General features: G+C 31.3%; 2 protein-coding genes across 3 annotated transcripts in view; one reads left to right on the plus strand and one right to left on the minus strand.

The window, feature by feature from the left end:
• The window catches only part of LOC100166514 (octopamine receptor), a 60,237-nt gene extending 42,228 nt beyond the window's left edge, over positions 1-18,009 (plus strand). For both annotated transcript variants that reach the window (XM_029487368.1, XM_029487369.1), the window contains one exon: positions 14,349-18,009. In XM_029487368.1, the coding sequence (XP_029343228.1) occupies positions 14,367-15,620 (1,254 nt within the window). In that variant the 5' untranslated portion in view covers positions 14,349-14,366 and the 3' untranslated portion in view covers positions 15,621-18,009. The remainder of the gene's footprint in view (positions 1-14,348) is intronic.
• Positions 18,010-18,562: 553 nt separating this feature from the next.
• Positions 18,563-19,054, minus strand: LOC103308346. Its single transcript, XM_016801794.1, has one exon. It carries the CDS (start codon positions 19,052-19,054, stop codon positions 18,563-18,565), a length of 492 nt encoding a protein of 163 aa, XP_016657283.1.
• Positions 19,055-20,217: the final 1,163 nt, after the last annotated feature.

Here is a 20,217-nt window from a genome sequence, read left to right on the forward strand (position 1 = left end):
TTATTGATATTAGATTATCTTAAACACAATTTCTCACTGTGATAATTCCTACAAATTGTTTATATTTACTTTTCACTTCATATTCGTAATTTTTACATTTATTATAGTTACGCACTAAAAAATAATAATAATAAAAATAATAAACGTGGGCACGTGATCATATAATATATTATATAGAAAAATAAATTATTTTTTTTAAATATATAAATCAAAAATTACATTATTGAAAGGGGCGAACAAGGTGATTCTATAATATGGATTTTAAAGTTTTAATTTCTATATAATACCCATATAATATAATATTTTATTATATTAATATTGTAAAAACTTGTTTTTTATTTGGCACCTAAACTTGTATTATAAATTTATAATAAGGTACCTATATGATCCTAGTATGTGAATACAAGTGTTATCTAAACTCGATTTTTTACACAAGCTACTGCATAGATAACATTTACGTCTCAGTATTTGTAAATACTCAGCAATAATAACAATGAGATTGATATCATTGTTATTATAACGACAATAAACAGCAGTCAATATTAGTGTCAACTTGGCTAAGAAGGACTAAATCGTAAGTTTGAAAAATCGGTTATTTTACCCAAAACGAACTTATTGAAATTTGACAGTTGAGATACTATCAGTCTTAAATCTACTTAAGAAGACGCCACACCCTCATGTGCAGCTCTCTCCGTCTTACAAACGTAAAACATATATAATTTGACTTCAGCAGAACCAATTTTGTGTTGTCAGCTTAAATATTAGAGTTAATTGACCTATATTATCCAACTTAAAGGTAAGACAATTATCTATGTTAACTAGTTGTGTTTTTACGATATTATAATTTTTAAGCTAGTTATCAGTATGAATGTAAAATATTAAAATAAATAAATGTTCATACTCGATTAAAAAAGAAATGTCGTAGAAACCAACGACTAACGAGAGAACATAACTAATATCCTTACCTTTGATCATAGGGCAATTATCTCTAATATTAAATTTAACAACACAATAAGTTATAGTTCTACTGAGTGCAAATTTTCTGTCCTGTACGTTTGTAAGACAAAGATGACGCATGCGGGTCTCATGTAATGGCATCCTCTTAAACTCGAATTACAATGAAATTCACCATTGGCCTACAAACATTAAGAAAGCTTTCCCACGATCTGTGTACTTTATACTTCGAAATACCGTTAAAATAACATGTATCTATCTTAACGCCACTTATATATAAAAAAAAAAAAACACAAGGAAATCAAAATTAAAAATTGTAATCGCCTTATAGAATAACATGAGTATAAAGTATAAACACACTAAGAGTGGTCTGTAATTTCTTTTAAACGTTCAAATCGCCTTATAAATAAATTATAATACTTAAAATGTTATATTTTTAAATCGACACACTGTATGCTGTCTGCGAATATTTTTATACGTTAGAAAGTTTTACATTTCAACTTTTACTCTAAAATGTAAGATTTGAATTGCATTTGTGCTACGAGTACTTAGTAGTTTTATCGATACACAACTTACTATAAGTACACTAGAGGAGCACCGGTTGATAAAAAAATTATTCAGAATTTTAACATTTTAATTTCAAACGAAATAAGCAGTATAATATAGCGTTTCATTATTTAAATTAAAACTTATCAAAAAGTAGAAAAAATTAATGAGCAACACAAACATTTTAATACAGTATACGCAAGTGGTTATCATGAAATATAATATGTTATGATATAATAATTAATTAATCATTCTGACTTACCGATAAAACTACAGATTTCAGATACCTTATTGTAGCTCATCTCTGCAGGCTCTAATGTTGCTTGTTTGTCAGCATCCAATTTGACCGCCGTGAATTTCAATTAACAGAAACCCAAGACTGTATTTAGGGCGTCTATTGGTCCCACAATTACGGTTATTATTGAACTTAGAGTCATTTATTAAGTATATTTGATGTAAAATATTAAAATAATTGTTTGCGTTAATCCAACAAAAGCCCACCAAGGAACTGAAAACGATAGTATAGTATAAAAACGATTTAATATTATATTGTGTGCGAGAGCTGCGTTTCGCTCAAGACTGAAATTGCCTTCCCGCACGAGCCACACATACTATTTTTTATCACACCTCTGCTTCCATTCATCACGGAAAAGGTGATGCAGGGATCTATGCAACGACCAGACTTTTCTGCGAAAACAATTTCATGGAATAAAAATGTATTTATGCATCATGCAAGTAGATTATAATATAAATATAAGATGTGTACAAAAGTTTATGTTTTGTAAGGACCGTGGTATAAATTTCAGTGTCTGGTTGTGTTGGGAATACGCTTAATATGCACGCCCAGCACTTTTGTGAATTTCCAATTTACCGCCCGGCACTTTTTGGGATTTCCACTTCACAGCCTAGCACTTATTGGGATTTCCACTGTACCACCCTCTGGATGGAAAAAAGTCGCTTTCCAACGCTTCAACCGTCGTCGAAAACTAAACTTTCGGTACAGGCATGACAAAAAATTAGTTATTGTGCACATAATATATAACAGTGTTTCCCAAAGGACGTGCCTTGAAATTTTAAAAGTGTGCTGTTTATATCTGAGTATTTACGTAACTATGTGTGTTTCCGGTCCTTTTGAGTACCTACTTGTTTTTGGCGATCAGACAAATATTCCAGAGTTGGCACTTTAGCAGTGACGTACAATAACTAATAATAATGCACTGCAAAGGAAAAAAGTTTGGGAACCACTGACATAGAATGATTATTGTACATACCGGTATTTATAATGAATAAGACATAATATTATTTAACCTAAGAACGCCTATAATAATTTATTTTATCATAATATTAAGGTTTTTACACACTTATAAATCTTTGTTTTCTTATTCGTATATATTATCTCAATCATAAAACTAAAAGATGTCTTTTTGGCAGTACAATATATTCTTAGATCAAATTATAATAATATACTATGGTGTAAGTCGGTGTGCAAGTGTTTCCTCGACGTCGTCAGAGTTATCATCATTATCGTCCGATAAGAATGTGTCTTGTGGCAGCCGGAGTCATAAGAATTTACACCCGGGTAGCTAGACACAGCCTTTATTTTTTGTTTCGTGTTCCTAAAGTTATTATTTGATTACAGTTTGAATAATACAAAACAAGCAAAAAGCGATTTGTTTTATTTTGATTAGATTTTTAAGATTTATACTAAATATTCTACGCACGGTGTACAACTCTATACTCTGGTCCACGAGAGTCCATATGTCAGAACGCGTCCGTCACTGCGCATCAGCACGTTGCCGAATAGTGGGAATGGCATCATGGTGGGAGAAAACAGACGTCACGTATTACTATATGAATGCGCGGTTTACGTATGGACTCTCGTGGGCCGGGGTATAGTATAATGCTCACGGTTCTAAAATATAATGTAATAATCAGGCTTTAAAACTTTCAAGAGGTTATTTGCAGACATTTCTAAAAGCGTAGGTATCGACTAGACTTACGAACAAGATTATACTGTAGTATAGTGTGTGTAGTGTTTGTAACGAGTGAAACAAGTTACACAAGCGGAAGATTGAACATACGTACGTTTATGGCAACAATTATAACTCGCCTAACAATATTAAGATATTGTGATTTATTCATCGTAATAATACAAAAATTCTAAAACTTTCTTAATTTCGAAATGTTTAAGAAAACATTTTAGCATGCTCAAATGGTAAGTTTTTTGGTACCTACTGTTTATATAAATTTATATCAAGCACACCGTATTTTTCGTTTTTATGATACGAATATAAACGTAAATTGCATTAAATTATTAAATGTGCGTAATATAATTTTATATCATAAAAATAAGTCAGTCAAAATAAATAAGCTAATAAAATAAAATTGGTTAGGCAGGATACATTTGGCCATGAACATAAAATATATAATATTTTCAATAAACAATTCAAACATAAATCGAAATATTATGATAAATAACAATGTTATTATTTTTATTTTTTGTTTTAATAAAAACGAATTTGTTTCCTAATATTTTAAATTTACCTAAAAATATAAGAATATCAAACAATATATTTTTAGAATAAAATATTATTTTATGTGCTCGTTGAAAACCATTTTTAAGGTATATAAGGACCTCGTATGAAAATAATTCATCACGTTGTCGTCGTCTTTTCTTTTACAACTCGATATATATTAGATACTTGTCGTCACAAAAGAAAATTGTTTTCACATTCGATGAGCTCCTTTTATGTAGCAAACGACGGACTTATCGATGGACACCGGGGAAACAATCAGTAGCACAGATTTTACAAAGTTTTTTTTTAACAATAACCGATTATTACACTCAAATAGTACGTAAAAAAAACTATGACACGTATATTATAGAAGAGAATAATCATAATTTTTTTCTTAGACACTTGGTAGTATTGAACTATTAGTGTATGAATTGTATAATATTGTTATTAACTGCTGATTATCGTCCATTTTTAGCTTAAAAATATTTCAATTCTTCCTCGAAATAACCATAAACACAGGAATTTATATTGTTTACATTGTTGGATAAAAGAAGGATCAAAATTCCGCTCTCAAGTTATTTGAATTCGAAGACTCTTGCAGTTGCAGTTACACATATCAACCACTAGGAATTTAATAGCGTTCAGTTTGACAAATTCTTTTATACGTAATTTTAAACGGGTAGTCTGCAGGTAGGTATAGCTGGTAATCAAATCAAAGATTTAATCAAACAATATATGTCCTTTATAGCTTATACACAATATCTATAGTATGTCTATATAGTCTGTATTAACATCTATAAGTACGATCAATAGTACGTATGTCATAATTATAATACCAACAGCTTGAATCTGGAAGTCGATATTATTTACATAAAATGTAAATGTCATATTCTATTCACCGATCAATGTGGTTACTTCGAGCCGAGGAGTGTGGGGAATTTTGGTAGTTGTGGTGGGGTTGTGCGCATCCATATTCTCTCGGCGAACGGCGAACGGCGAACGGTATTTGGTTTAATATTCTATCTATATTTAACACATTTTTTAAGAACTCAGGAGCACGTTAATTGATGACTTGAACTTTGACAGGTTTCAATCAACGGTTTTATTATCAAACCAAAGAGAGAGAGCGCAGAGAGAGAAAACTTGAGTTTCATCATTATTATAGGAGAAAAATATACTGTAACTGACTGACCCCATAATATGTGGAACTAATATAAAAAATAATTTATTTATCCACGGGTGATTTGCTAAAGAATAAACATATACATTATATAAATTTATATTTTATTTAGGGCAGTTCTTACAATGACCGGTTAAAGTTAACCGTCCGAATTCTGCCTGTAAAAAAATCTGTTATCAGTCGGTTAGCGTTAACCGACACTTCACCGGACATTGTAGGAACGGCCATTAGTTTTATAGATTATTAAATGTATATAATTATTTCATTATTTTAACATTTTATATGCGATATTTACCAACCAAAAGTTAAAAGCAAAATTATGAATGTATAAATATGTTTTTTTTCAAATATAATGTGAATGATTGTGTCTATTGGCTTAAAAGTTTAATGAAATACAATGAATGCAAAAAATTAAATAGGTATATCGATTGTAATTATTTATTGTCTTGACGAGATTGACTTAAAATGTAAGAAATATTATTATGTGAATGTGCATCAACCATCAGCCATAAATCTTCCAAAAAATATAATATACCGAAATTAGTTAGCAAAAATACTATAATATGGATGACCTTTTTCAAACACTAGTCTCGCGTCCGTTATAAAATACCACTGAAATTAAGTACAAGTTACACCACCGGCTGCTGGTTTATCTGTCGCATATATCAACATTAAATTTAAATAAACCATTTTGAGCTGATGAAGTAATTAATGGCTATTTACCTTCCAATGTATACATTTAATGTTAAACGTTCAATATTGATATAAAATTAAATTATTTCCCTAAAAATAACCCTATAATGCACACGTTGATCATAAATATTATTTTATAATTTAATATAACTGATTATTATATTTTAATAGTACATGAAAAGTTACTTAAATTAATTAATTCAATATAATATGCAAATTATATAACACATATTATTATAATAACTCGTGATGTTAAATATTTCTTAATGTTTAATATTTGCTTATACTACTATTTATTTAAGTATTTGTCATGGTCATTCAAGTATACATTTTTAACTTTTTAGTTCAAAAGTTGAATTTAGATCAAGTTATATATTAAACATACATTTTTTCATTGAACATGGTAGTCCCTATACTTATTTTTTTTACAATAAATTATATCTGATATTCATTATAAAACTCAGGTTAGGTGTTTTATTTTATATGACCTAACCTGTAATAATTGTTTAATGCATTTAAATAATAAAATAATTATGATCCGCTGATCAATTTAAAACTGCTAATTTTAGGTGTATAGTAACAACAATGTTGAAAATACATCAATGTAGTACCATAATTGAGTAAACATTGGTAAGATTAAATAATCATTTAGCATATACCATAAATTGGTCCATTATGACTGAACATTTACAATTTCAATTTCTTAAATATCGTGGGCAATGTACCTATGTAATAATGTTTGATTATTATTTGTTAAAGTTATTATTTATTACAATATGATATAAGTGATAGTGTAATATTGTATCAAGAAAACAAATTATAATACACCTGCAGGTATTAGAATTAAATTAAATTTTCATTTTAAAGTAACTAAATAAATAAAACTGTACATTTTGTTTCAAACTAATCATAATAATATAATATACATATTTTATTATATCAGTCTTGCACTTTTTTTTTAAAAAAACAAACATGTTGACATTGTTTTTAACGAATAAATAAATGTCCAAATTTATACTATGTTAATTTATAATACATAACGTGTCTACCCACATTATATCAAAAAGATTAAACTTTTTTAAAAATATTATTTTTACATAATTTGATTATAATGATAAATGTCTTTAAAATTTTTCATTCTTATCAGTTTTAAGATTAAAACTTTTTTTAAATTATAACATAGGTATATTCTGAATTTAATACTACGAACAGAATATTTTTCTGACTACTTTGATGTAAGAAAATCGAATTTTATTGTTAATTATTGTTATAAGTATTCGAGGTTTAAAAATTAGCAGATATGTAGTGAATCAACATTTTTCTGAGTATAGTAACTTTTGTTCCATTACAACTTCGATGATCAAAACGTTTAATACTTTCATATAATTAAATACTACTCCGAAATTCGATTATAACGTAGCGAAATGTTCCAAAAAAACAAACTTCTTCGAAGTATTAAATTAAAACGATTGTTATTATGAAAAAAAAAACTTAAGAATATGATAATGGTGAAAAATTGTAAAAATATAATTGAAATGTTGGTTTGCCATTATACCAAATCACGTAAAAAAAATTATTAAAACTTTTCGAAGTAAGTGAAATGAGTGCAGATATTTAAATAAATACCTATCGGCTACCAGGCTACCTTGTACCTATATAAAATAAAACACATTTTAATATTTAAGCTTTATTAGAAAGCGACAATTTAATTATCAAGGATAAATACTAGGTATTATTTATACGATTTATACTACTTCACTATGACTATCAACTGCAAACATTTTTCATTAAAAACCCGTACATTACTTTACTCAGAAATCACAATTATGCAAAGGAAAACTAATGAACTCTTGAAATCAGTTTCCCATTCATATAATTTTTGCTTTGAAATCTCTCTAATTTTCTCACATAAAAAGTTACTCTAAATTAATTTTGTCACCTATATCCAAAGATAAACTTAATCATATTATCATCGCATGCATTTTCAGTAAATTACCAAAACCATTGGAGTTGAATAAATTGACTTGTAATCCAAATGGATCCAAATGTGACTTGATTCAATAGTCCAACGACATAAAATATGCATTATCGTAGCATTAAAATCATCAATTTGCGACGGTTTTATTTTAGAGGTATATAGGTACTATACCTACCCAACGCCCGTGACTGATTATAATATAATGATAAACTGATATGCAAATGGAATGCAATTTATTTCAAAACCGTAAACCGACAATGGTCACCATTACATTGTACAGTACCTACGTGTGCACATATTTATTCGAATGACCCACGCACGTTAAACTATACGGTACGTGCATCCTTGAAGACAATTTCATAGTTATCAGAGTTCACGCATCGCATTACGCTAGTGTCTGCAAGAAGGAAAAACTTTCGTATAGTTTCCATTGAAATTCAGCTTTCCGAGCTTCGCTTAATCACTAAACCTATAGTTACTATCTTGAACGTTTTTAAACGATATTGTCCAAATAAAAGTTTTAAAACGCATTTGTTTAAATACAAACGCACGCAGGCGCCTATACAATAATTTATCAATTAACCCCGTATTAAAAAAGTAAATGAACAATTGAAAGATTATTCAATTTCATTAAAATAAATGTTTTCGTTCATTGTAAATGATTTACTCTGAATAAAACGACGGTGTTAAAAGATGACAAAGTGTGTACTTTACATAGTTAATCATAACTTTATATTATAACGTCCACGAGCTCTTTTTTGTTTTCATATTTTTTGATTTGGTGCCTACACTTATATCGGGAGATTCTGAACAATTTTACATTTTTCGAGGTAGCCTCGTTATTTATTTTTACGGCGACTGCTAAACCGAGAAGTTTGATACAAATATCTGTACTTATATTTTTAATGTAAGAAACTAAGTTTTTGTACTTTAGCCACAGTGGTCTTTAAATCAAAACTAATCCATTAGGATTCACTGCACAGATCTACAATCATCCCCATAACCATTAGTATGCACCGTTGTATGTATATATATTTATATGTATATATGTTTATACTTTATATATAATAATATATGCATGTATAATGTATATAAAACATTTTGTACAAATATTACGTAGGTACATCTGCAAAAACAGTGAACTCCAATACCTACGTCTTGAAACATCTGTTATAAATTCGTTGTACACTTCTTTCGTTTATTTAAAACTAAAGAGCAATGTTCCCGTACCTATACGAGTTTATATATCATATAATATAGTAAATAAATATTATAGGTACATTATTAAGGGGGCTGGAGCGTGATTCATTTTTGGTCGTAAACATAGCTCACGACTTCAATCACTACGCCCAATATAATGTTCCAATATTAATTTTGAAAGCAAATTTGAATTTTTCACTAAATTATCTATGCTTTGACAATTTCATTTTTCTGATTTTAATTTTTTTTTACTTAGAAATTTACTAGCAAAATGAGTAAAAATAGATAATATTCATAATTCAAATTTAAATACATTGATATAGAATATGAAAAATGTACGACAGTTAAAGCATAGTAAATTTAGAGGAGAATTTAAATCTGATTTCAAATTTAAAATCGGAACATCCTACTGAGCATAGTGATTGAAGTCAGAGGTAGTATTTTTTGAAAAAAAATGTTTGTTATTTTATAAAGCAATATAATATGGTACATGTGCATGCACGTAGGTAAAATTACAGACGTACATGATGGTCACTATGATGCCCCTATAAAACGTGATCAGTACTACGAATTACGTACACTAATGTTCATTTACTTTCAACTCATACACAAGACCCAGATAAACAGAAATATAAAATGCCTAGTTTTTACTCCTTAGAATTGATTACGCTCCAGCTTCCTTAAGGGAAGAAAATTATATGGTCTCATTCCGCCTGTAGGCTCGAAAATCAGTTTCTAAGTGAAATAATTTTGCACACTTGGGAATACTTATTATATTGTTTTTTTTCCAATTCGATCATACCGACGTCAAATCGTTAGTTGGGTTTACGTTGAATTAGTGTCACACGCCACATCAGTTGTTCTAACAGAGAGTCATACTTTTTAAATTGACCATCGACTCAAAATGGATCTATTACGGAGTGAATTCGTGAAGAAATTCTGTTGGGTTACACTGTGCTGGTTAGATAAAGTTATTTGTGGTACTTATTATACATATATTATGTTATCTGCACCCACTGAGCCGAATAGAATTTATTGTCCTACCAATTACCACCGGTCCGTCGTAATAAGAATTTACACCAAAACAACATTTTCAAATCGAAGCAATTAGTAATAATATTATGGTTATAATATATTTACGATTATTTTTAGATCAGTTTAATAATAATAATAATGTTTTATATCTTCACGAAAATAAACAAAACAGGTTCCTAAAATATATCCTTCAGTCGTCATCGCCACACATTTCATTTGGTTTCACGAAATGGTGGTGTTGTAAAAAATGAAACCTATTATTAAATGTTACGACGAATGTAATTCATTAAAATACGTCTTTAACAATATTTTTTAATTTTGGTTATTTTGGTCTTATTGTATTTGTATTGTAGGTATAAGAGTAAGATAAAGAGCAATGCGACAAAAGAAAATAAACATAGTTGCTCATATTACATTATTATTATTTTTTCTTGTTTTATAATTGTTATATTCTTACATTTTGTAAGATTCAAGATTGGAAAAGATGGACACTTATAGTTTAAAATATTTTTAAAAAAATAATTATGCATAGCCATGCAAAACTTGTATTTTGATCAGCATCTTTATAATCTTCGTGCAACAACTTTAATTAAAATAATGTTTACGCGATATTATACATTTGTTTTAAATTACTTCTTTTCTTTCTTTTTTTTTTTAACAAGCATTATAATAGACAATATTTAGTCTCTTGGTAAATTTCAATTGCACCGATTACATACCGAGATATTTTTTTCAATCTTTTCTTTAAGTTGCAAAAAGTATTCCATTTTTTCGCTAAATAATTAATATTTTCAGCAAAACTGTTTACTTGTTAATGTGATTCATTTTAATTATTCATATTATAAATAGTGTAATACCTCATTTTCGGTAAATTACATTTTTAAAAATATTTTATTTATCACTGGAGTATTATATTCTTAATTAGACTTCTTACTAAATTTTGTTTTACAGCGTTTAAATATGTTACATTATTATATTATAAAAAATAAATTGCAGACTTTCTACAACAATTCAATTTGTGTTTATATTTTTTTCAAATGATGAGTTTTAATATAATGTGTAATAAGTGATAAAATCTTAACATATAATAAAACGTAGTAATTTATTACATTTCAGTACGCACCATAAATATTATGATTCTGTACTTGTTTTTTTGAAGAGGATCTTAAAATCGTTCAACATACATTGGATACAATTAATAATGAAAATGATAAATTTAAGAAATATAAAATAAATACAATTTTATATTATTTTTATGAAATTATATTAACCAATCTACGTCGAATCGTCTAACAATTTAATCGAAAACATAATTAATATGTAACTATTTTAGCATTATATTAACATTAAGTTGTGTAAAATATGAATGATGCTGGTAATTTACCGTAGATTTCTGTTATTGAAACTACTTACTTTGACTAAGGCAGGGAAAAATAATGGTGAAACCCAAGTAACTACAACTGTTCATGACAAAAACATAACGATAACAATTACTAACGAATTTTCAACATTTAATTTCTCCGCACAGACCGGCAGAGACGGTATAACGATGTGCTCTTTGAATATAATATATATCCGTTCATCAGTTGAGGAAATCCGCGGCAAGCGGTATATACATCCACTGAATCCATTACAATTTACAGGTTGGGTACATAAATTCAATATTCCCGATAACGGGATGACGCCCAATTTCCTTTTCACGTTAACCGGGTGCGCTATTCAGACAGTAGTTATAGGTATAGGGAACGCTATATAGATGTTTAAGTTTTGTCATTACACGAGACGTAATTACATAATAACAATATAACCAGGTTGAATATTTTAAGGACACGAACAGGATAGTACTACGGGCGGTCGAGTTGAAGTCAAATCGTTACAACGAGATAAGAAGTTAATAATATATTATGTTATTCATATTAATTATAATATATTAAACTCCAAAGACGGAAGGTATACCGCGCAAACAGATTTGAATTTGTCTAACTGAATTAAGTTCAACTGAAACTTGACAAAATTTACACGTTTACGATATACTTATTTTAATAGGATACACGCCATACACGTGGTTGTGAACAAGACACGTAGGCAAGTAGGTTTTTGTTAATCTGTTATAATACTATACATTGTTTAATGTTTATTATTCGAAAATAATATCATAATAAATCGTATAAAATATATAATATAGTACAACTTATTATATTTCGTGTATTTAAGCTTATAAATTTTTACCCTGGTTTTTTAGTTGTGTTAAAAATATCATTCAAATTATTATAATTTTTTGGTTACGTATTTTGCATAATGCGTTTTAATTATTATATGAATGTTACCGGTACACCGTGTAAAATGTACAAAAAATTATATTTTATGACGAGGAATATTATTTTGCGGTCTAATACATGTTAATTGTTAGGTTAAATCTTAAAAGTAGTTTTGTTATCATAGCAGCGAATATACATGAAAATGTAAAAATTTCAGTAAAATAATATGTATTATGAATTATTATAGTAACATATGTACATTGTACCGGAATATTTAAATCTGAGGGCTCAAATGTATAATTTAAAAATGAATCTTTTTAATTCGTAAAAAAAATAATGATATTTTCAAACCAAGTCTAAGCATTTAGAGCAGGTATGCTCAACCTTTTTCAAAATGCTGGCTACATTCGAAATTAATATTTATAAGGCAGGCCGTATACCTATACCGGTGAATTTTGATAAAATATTCACTGTTTATATTCTTAAAAATTTTAAGATATTTTGTAATTCTTAAAAGCTTATTGAAATAACATTTTTTTTTCAATCATTATTTTTTTTTATTTATACCTATAAAAATTTCTAATTTTATAAAATATTCACGGGCCAGTTGGAATACATCCACGGTCCGTGGGTGGGCACGCTTGGCTTAGAGTAAAACTGCACCACGGATTGAATTGTCTAAAACAACACAATCAAACTACTTTAATAGTAGTAAAGTTATACAATTTTTTATAAACGATTATTATGACGTGCAGAATTGTTACTAATTACTAACTACTTGTTACTAATTAAAGGAAATAAACATGGCATAATTAAAAACAAAAATACCGAAACCCATTGCTTTACATTTTCATACATATATATTACCTGTTTTTGATTTTGCGGTGAAAGAATTTCCGGGCAAAGTTCAAAATAAAGCTAAAAAGTTTACGAAAACGGTAAGCAACGTTTTTGAAAAAAAAAAATTTGAAAATATTAATTTGAACTATCATAAAGATGGTTAACAGTTTTTTGAGTGCTGATTATGTAACTTACATTTTTAAAGAAAAGGAGCATCTTGCGACCGTACAAAATAGGCTCCACCATTAATATGCAATCAGCGATATAGACGTTGACAAAAAAAGCAGGTTTGTAGGTAATACACTCAGCTATACTTACATTAGGTGTCAATTAGAGACTAGAGAGTCACTGTAATTAATGTGTTAAATTTGAACTCAATGATATAAAATTATTGCATGCGAAAAACGATTTTGAGTGAAGATGGTCTGTCAGCCCATATTATTTCTAATTATATTAGATGATATAATTTTGATTAAAGTAGTTTATTTTACAATTATGTATTATCACAATGACTGCAGTAGGATAAATTCATTTTTGAAAACAAAATTACATTTCAAAATATCATCGTGTGTAAGAATAATGTAATAAGTAATAACATACTTTAAAAGTTTCATATTATCCCCACTAACAATATATTTTTAAATTACGACAATCTAACTAAATATTATTATTCTTGGTTTCAATATGTAATTTCGTGCAAATTTGAACTTCAGACGTATTAAAAAAATAACTGCGTTTGTTTATTTTTTAGGTTTGTTGGTTACAGTATGAACTATTTATGAGAATCCTTGTTTTTAATTTTCAATCCTTATAGCTATAAAAAATGAACATTTTATAATTGCTTACGACACTGGAGTGGTAAGATAGTCGCAGCTGAGTTACGACGAGTGGGTGGCGACGCATAGCCACGCCACAACTGGTCTTACCCGCCGCATTAAAATCTTTCACATATTATTATAAAATATTAATTTTAAATTTTGAAAATTTAAAATAACTCAATTGCCCCACCAAAAACTTAGCTTCAAGGGACGAATTCATTTTAGTACATTATATTATAATGTTTTAAATATTTGTATGTAATGTGTAAGACATTTTTTTTTTGCAACAATAAAAAAACAATAATAATATGTAACGGCGTTGTGTTGCAGGATCAGCGGCTGTTGCAAATGATTAACGAAACGTCGGCGGCAGCGATCGAGCTGGCCGCTGTGGCCGCGGACGGCTGCCAGGTGACCAGCGAAAACAGCGCGGGGTCGGGATCGGCGGCCATGTTGACCGTGATCGCGGTGATCGTGATCACTACGGCGCTGATCGTGATCACCGTGTTCGGCAACATACTGGTCATCATGAGCGTGGTGCAGTACCCACCGCTTCGATCCGTGCCCAACATATTCATCGTGTCACTGGCCGTGGCCGACCTGACGGTGGCCATAGGTGTGCTACCGCTGAATGTCGTTTACAACGTGACTGGCGTGTGGCTGTTCGGCGGCGTCGTGTGCAAGCTGTGGCTGACGTGCGACGTACTGTGCTGCACCGCGTCTATACTGAACTTGTGCGCGATCGCGCTGGACAGGTACCGGGCCATCACGCAGCCGATAGCGTACGCGCAGAAGCGCACCGTGTCCCGCGTCATGTGGACGGTGGCACTGGTGTGGATCGCCAGCGCGGTCATCAGCTCACCGCCGCTCATCGGCTGGAACGACTGGCCGGATGTGTTCGACGAGCACACGGCGTGCGCGCTCACCACGCACCCCGGTTACGTGGTGTATTCGTCCATGGGTTCGTTTTACATACCACTGGTGGTGATGAGCATCACGTATCTCAGGATATACGTGGCCACCAGGCGGCGGCTGAGACGCCGGGCAAAACAAGTAGCCGCGTCGTTGCCGACCGCGGCGGCCGGTTCGTCGTGCAAACGGGACGACGCGGCCACCGGTAGCGGCAAGACCAAGATGGCGGCTGACGCAGCAACGGGCGACTCGGCCAGCAGCAGTGATGAGGTGGACGCGGCCACCAACGGTACGGGCAGCAGCGGTGACAAGCAGCGAACGGGGCGGGGTGCGCCGATGGCCGTGCGAGCGGTGCCGTCGATGGGCAAGCACGTCAACCAGTTACTGGAGCACAAGCAGCGCATATCACTATCCAAAGAGCGCAAAGCCGCCAAGACGCTGGGTGTCATTATGGGCGTGTTCGTCGTCAGCTGGCTGCCGTTCTTCGTCATCTACCTGTTCTTCCCGTTCTGCAAGTCGTGCTGTCCGCCGTCCAAGGTGCTCGTCAACGTGGTCACGTGGCTCGGGTACCTCAACTCGACCGTCAACCCTATTATATACACCCGGTGCAATATGGACTTCCGGCGGTCGTTCAAGAAGATCCTGCATATGGACGAGCATCACCAGCACTTACAGCACCACCATCGCTGAATCGATAGTCCGCGCCGGTAAATTGCCTGTGTGGTGAGGGGATTGGGGTAGAGACAGTGCCTGCGAAGTGTCAACGTTATCCTGATTACACCCCTGCCTCCCTCAACATCACCGCAACAACCTACACCGATTTTGTGATGACAATATTATCGTCCCTGAATATTTTTTAACGTCTTGGTGGGAAGGGTTACCGCGGTTTGATCGATCCATTTTTATATAATAAACATTATATTACACGACGTGTTATGATATATATTCTTGTTTTTAAATGCTAACGTGTGTAAAATTATGTGTATGTGGGTTCAAGTGTAGATAGGTGTGGGTGTGTGCGTGTGCAGGTGTACGCTGTACATTATAATAATATTTTATCGCTGTGTTTTGTAATCGATTTTTATAAGTTGTATTGATTTTCGTCGCCGTTGTTGTGCATGAAGACGGATACACCGTCACTAGCATATCGTTTTGCGATGTGGTACGTTTAATCAGGTACACCAAGTATTAAGATTATTTTTAACGTAAATCATCAAGTCACTTTTAATTTAGGTATTTTAAGATTCCATTCGATGAAATATAAATATAGGGCATATAGTACCTTTCGCTCAAAAATCATTTTCCCTTTTTGTCCGCGTTTACACGATCTAGCACTCACTTCAAGAATTGCGTACCTGCTTTTGACAATTTTTACAGTAGGTACTTTTTAAATTTTTGATATGATATTTAAAGACATTTAAATCCGTTTAAGACCGTAAAAAAACGAGTGCTGTCAGAATACATAAAGGTTGTATAAAATTAAAATTTGATTTTTTTGTGTAGAAATGTGAAATATATATTGAATATTATATGTTAATATTTTTATATCGAACAGACGTGTAAAAAATGCAAATCCCTACACTACAGGTAAAAAAATATATACTCCACTGAAACTTTAAATTCGGAATTTCCAATTTTCACATAGCTTATATAGGTACCAAACACATATTATTATTATGGTTCGCTCGCGATGGGATTTCGATTTCGGTGGCGGGCTTTGCAGGCCAATCCCATATTATAATATAACCTTTCGGGTACGTTGTAACTTACAATGTACAACTCAAATTGGATATTATGTATAGTTTTTCCAGTAGAACCCAACCAAGTGTTTTCAAAAATATCGATTGTAGTTACGGGGACGATAACGGAAGCCTAGACTTCATCATAATATATGGGTAAACAGTGTCTCATCCTTATATATATTAAATACCGTAAACATATATTAATATTATGAGCAGTACGCATAAAATATTATGTATATTACAAATAACACTATAATTCTACTCGCTTGCAGCGCCAATCTGAATATTGATGACCTGGAAAACGATGCGAATGCGATTTATGCAGAGGTTTGGCATATCTATTTCGGTCTGATATAGAAAAACGATAAACAGCGAATTATTTCGTTTACATTAAACGCGATTTTAAACAGCAATGTTTACAATACACAGAGGAGTCAATGAACTAAACAACTGTATGAAAGGCAGCTCGGTATATGTCAAAGTTGTCGAAATTGTCTTTGTCAAAAATACGAAACGATACTTGTTATCAAAACACGCGTTTATGTCAGAATACTGTATTGATAATATGTTTTTCGAAAATGTGTGGTGCCCGCCTAGATAAATTCTGAAAAAGCCACGCCGCGCCGTAACGATGTTCATACTGGTTTTAAAAAGAAAATAACCCAACTGTTATTTAATTTTCCTGATTCGTCTTATTTCGTATTCAGTAATATCTATACTGGCTACTACAGCATTGTAAAAACTAATTCATACGATTCGTGACATTAATAATAATTCACTATTTCGCAGGTTAGGTAATGAAAACATTGGGTCTTAAAGTGAAATCATTCGTAAGTGCGACACATACAGAATAACTACTTTCATGTTATACTGAGTAATTCACCAAACATGAAAACCCAATTTTTTTTCTTCAACAGGTATTTTAGTTATTCAAATTCTACATTTTTATAATTTTTAAATATACCATTACTTAAAGCCTAAAGGCCATATTTTATAACTCTTGAGATTTTTTGTACTACTTATAGGGAGTACCATAATATGGAGATACAATACCTACCGTTTTTCAAATGGAACCCCCTTCCCCTTTTCTGTTGTAAATTATTTAGTGGATGAATTTTTTGAAAATGTTGAGGTATCAAAATTAAAATTAAAATGAATAGTTTTTGAGTTATATAACATTGTGTGCTGAGGATGAAAGTACCACGATGATGGATCTGAAAGACGTGGAGTTAGGTATCTATAGTGACTTGAACATTTTAGAAATAAATATTAATCTATTGACATTTAAAATTTATAATTTGTAAAAATGGTCTAAGCATAATAAATACTATATTTAATATTACAACTAATTTATATTTTTGTAAAACCATTTTTAAGGATTGTTATCCTTATTAGGTATATGCATTTTAATAACTGAGAATAGGTTCTACTCGTTAAATTTTGAATTAGGTACAATCAAATTTTCAGACAAAATTATCTCCTAAATATTTTACAGTAGAAAGAGAGCGGGTCTCATTTGAAAAATATAAGTTTGTATGACCACAAAAGAATCCCCTCCTTTTTTTTTTTTGCACCGATGAGCAGGGGCGGACGTTTACTTTTACGTTACACCACTTGCCCCTATACTGACCATCGTTTATTGAAAAAACCACAAAATAACACGAGGAGTGGTGGGCCAACCCCCCCACTCACTATCAATAACAATTTAATATTTACAAACAACACGGGGCTCTACCTCCGTAATTTTGCTCTTCGAGCCACACAAATTTACTTAATTAAACATTTTTATTCTGGTCTCCCTGCTGCCTGCATTTTACGCTCATCCGCTTCCTTCTTACCCATGACCGCTGTAATGAAACTGACCACTGCATCCCATTTAGACTTGGACTGTTACATTGCATCAACCATCCCCTTTAGAGTGATGTACACGTCGAGCTCCACTTCCAAATTCCGCCGTCCTCGCCACCACCTGCCGTATACGATAAACGTGTGTTCTGCGTCGTCGTATGGATTGTCACAGTACATGCACACCGCATCGTTTCTCTTATTTAATCTAAATAAATATTCATTGAAACATCCGTGTCTCGTCAAGAATTGGGTCACGTGAACATTTATATACCCGTGCAGCCGTGCTTCCTGTTTCTCCAGGTTTCGATCGTCGGGATCAGCCTGTGCGTCTAACGTCCTCCCGCAGCTGCATTTCATTCTCTCTTCCATGTACTCAACGCCTTCATTCTGGTCTCTAGTTTCACTACCATTCTTCCGCGCTTGCTCCATTTCTGCTTTTTCCAAAGCGAGTAGGTGAATCGGGATAATTCCGATTACCACCATTATAGCCGCGTTGGAAACAGTGCAGTAGGCACTCGCCACCCTCAGTGCCATCTTCCTCTGGGGAAAAGTATCTCCTTAAGTAGTACTAAAAATCTCAATGATTCGAAAATAGGGAATTAATGTATATGCTAAATTTAAAAATTCCAAGAATTTAAATAAATTGATTATTAAAAGAAAAATTGAAGAGGGCCGTAGGCATGCATGATGCATCATTCTGTATATTATTCATCTTACTGTTAAATGATATATTGGTGATAGGTACCACTAGACTATATCAGATAAAACACATAATGCTCAAATAATTAATTGGGTTGACTAGTTTTGATGAAAATGGAAATTTATCATGTTATTATTTCCTCCGAGGTACACAATTATTAACATAATAATATATTCAATATGTTTACAATAAAACATAATAAGGTCGTCTGCACAAAAACAAATTTTATATTTCTCTTCATACTAAAATACAATAGATAATTGTTTTATTAATTAATAATTGTTTAACAATGAATACGTACAGTTCTAGGACTACAGTATTATACTTCGTTTTGTTATAATAATGTTTGTTTATTGTTTACATTATTATTATACCTATACAATATAAAAATAAAATGATGTGCTTAAAAAATATTTATTCAATAAAATATATTCTATATACGTTATGATTTATGTTACTAAGTAATTTTTATTATATTATATAAATGATAATGGATAATTAAAATATATATATAAAAATGTTTTCTTTTGTTTTATAAAAATAAGGCTAAATTTGTATAACTATATTTATATTCTGTATTTATAGTGATTTGTGTAGAATAATTGTATTGAAAATTTATATTTCTAGCTCAATGTTAAACAAATAACAAAAAAAAAAAAAAAAAACTTAAGCAAATTTAGTTCTATTTTATGTTGTACATACAGTCAATGACATTTTTGTTTTTTTAATAAAGTTATTTAAAATTAATAATTTCATCCTGGTTTTTTTTTCACAATTAGCTTTTCTTCGTTATTGTTTCAAAAATTATTCTGCTGCTAACAACAATGCGCAGTGCACAATGTTTTGAAATTGTACAACTAAAATAAATATGTTTTAGTTCAGTAAAACTATAATCAACCAGGCAGTTGTAGTTAATACGAAGAAAATGATAATATATGGCCGCCTTGTACATCTGCCGAGATTTCTTGCACGGTGGTTATAGCTGGTTCCTTTTTCG

This window comes from Acyrthosiphon pisum, chromosome A1 (assembly GCF_005508785.2).
Source record: "Acyrthosiphon pisum isolate AL4f chromosome A1, pea_aphid_22Mar2018_4r6ur, whole genome shotgun sequence".
In the NCBI taxonomy this organism is placed as follows: domain Eukaryota; kingdom Metazoa; phylum Arthropoda; class Insecta; order Hemiptera; family Aphididae; genus Acyrthosiphon; species Acyrthosiphon pisum.

Bases quoted from the DNA above. Each gene is read 5' to 3' on its own strand.
- LOC103308346 (XM_016801794.1), bottom strand. From the start codon at position 19,054: ATGGCACTGAGGGTGGCGAGTGCCTACTGCACTGTTTCCAACGCGGCT.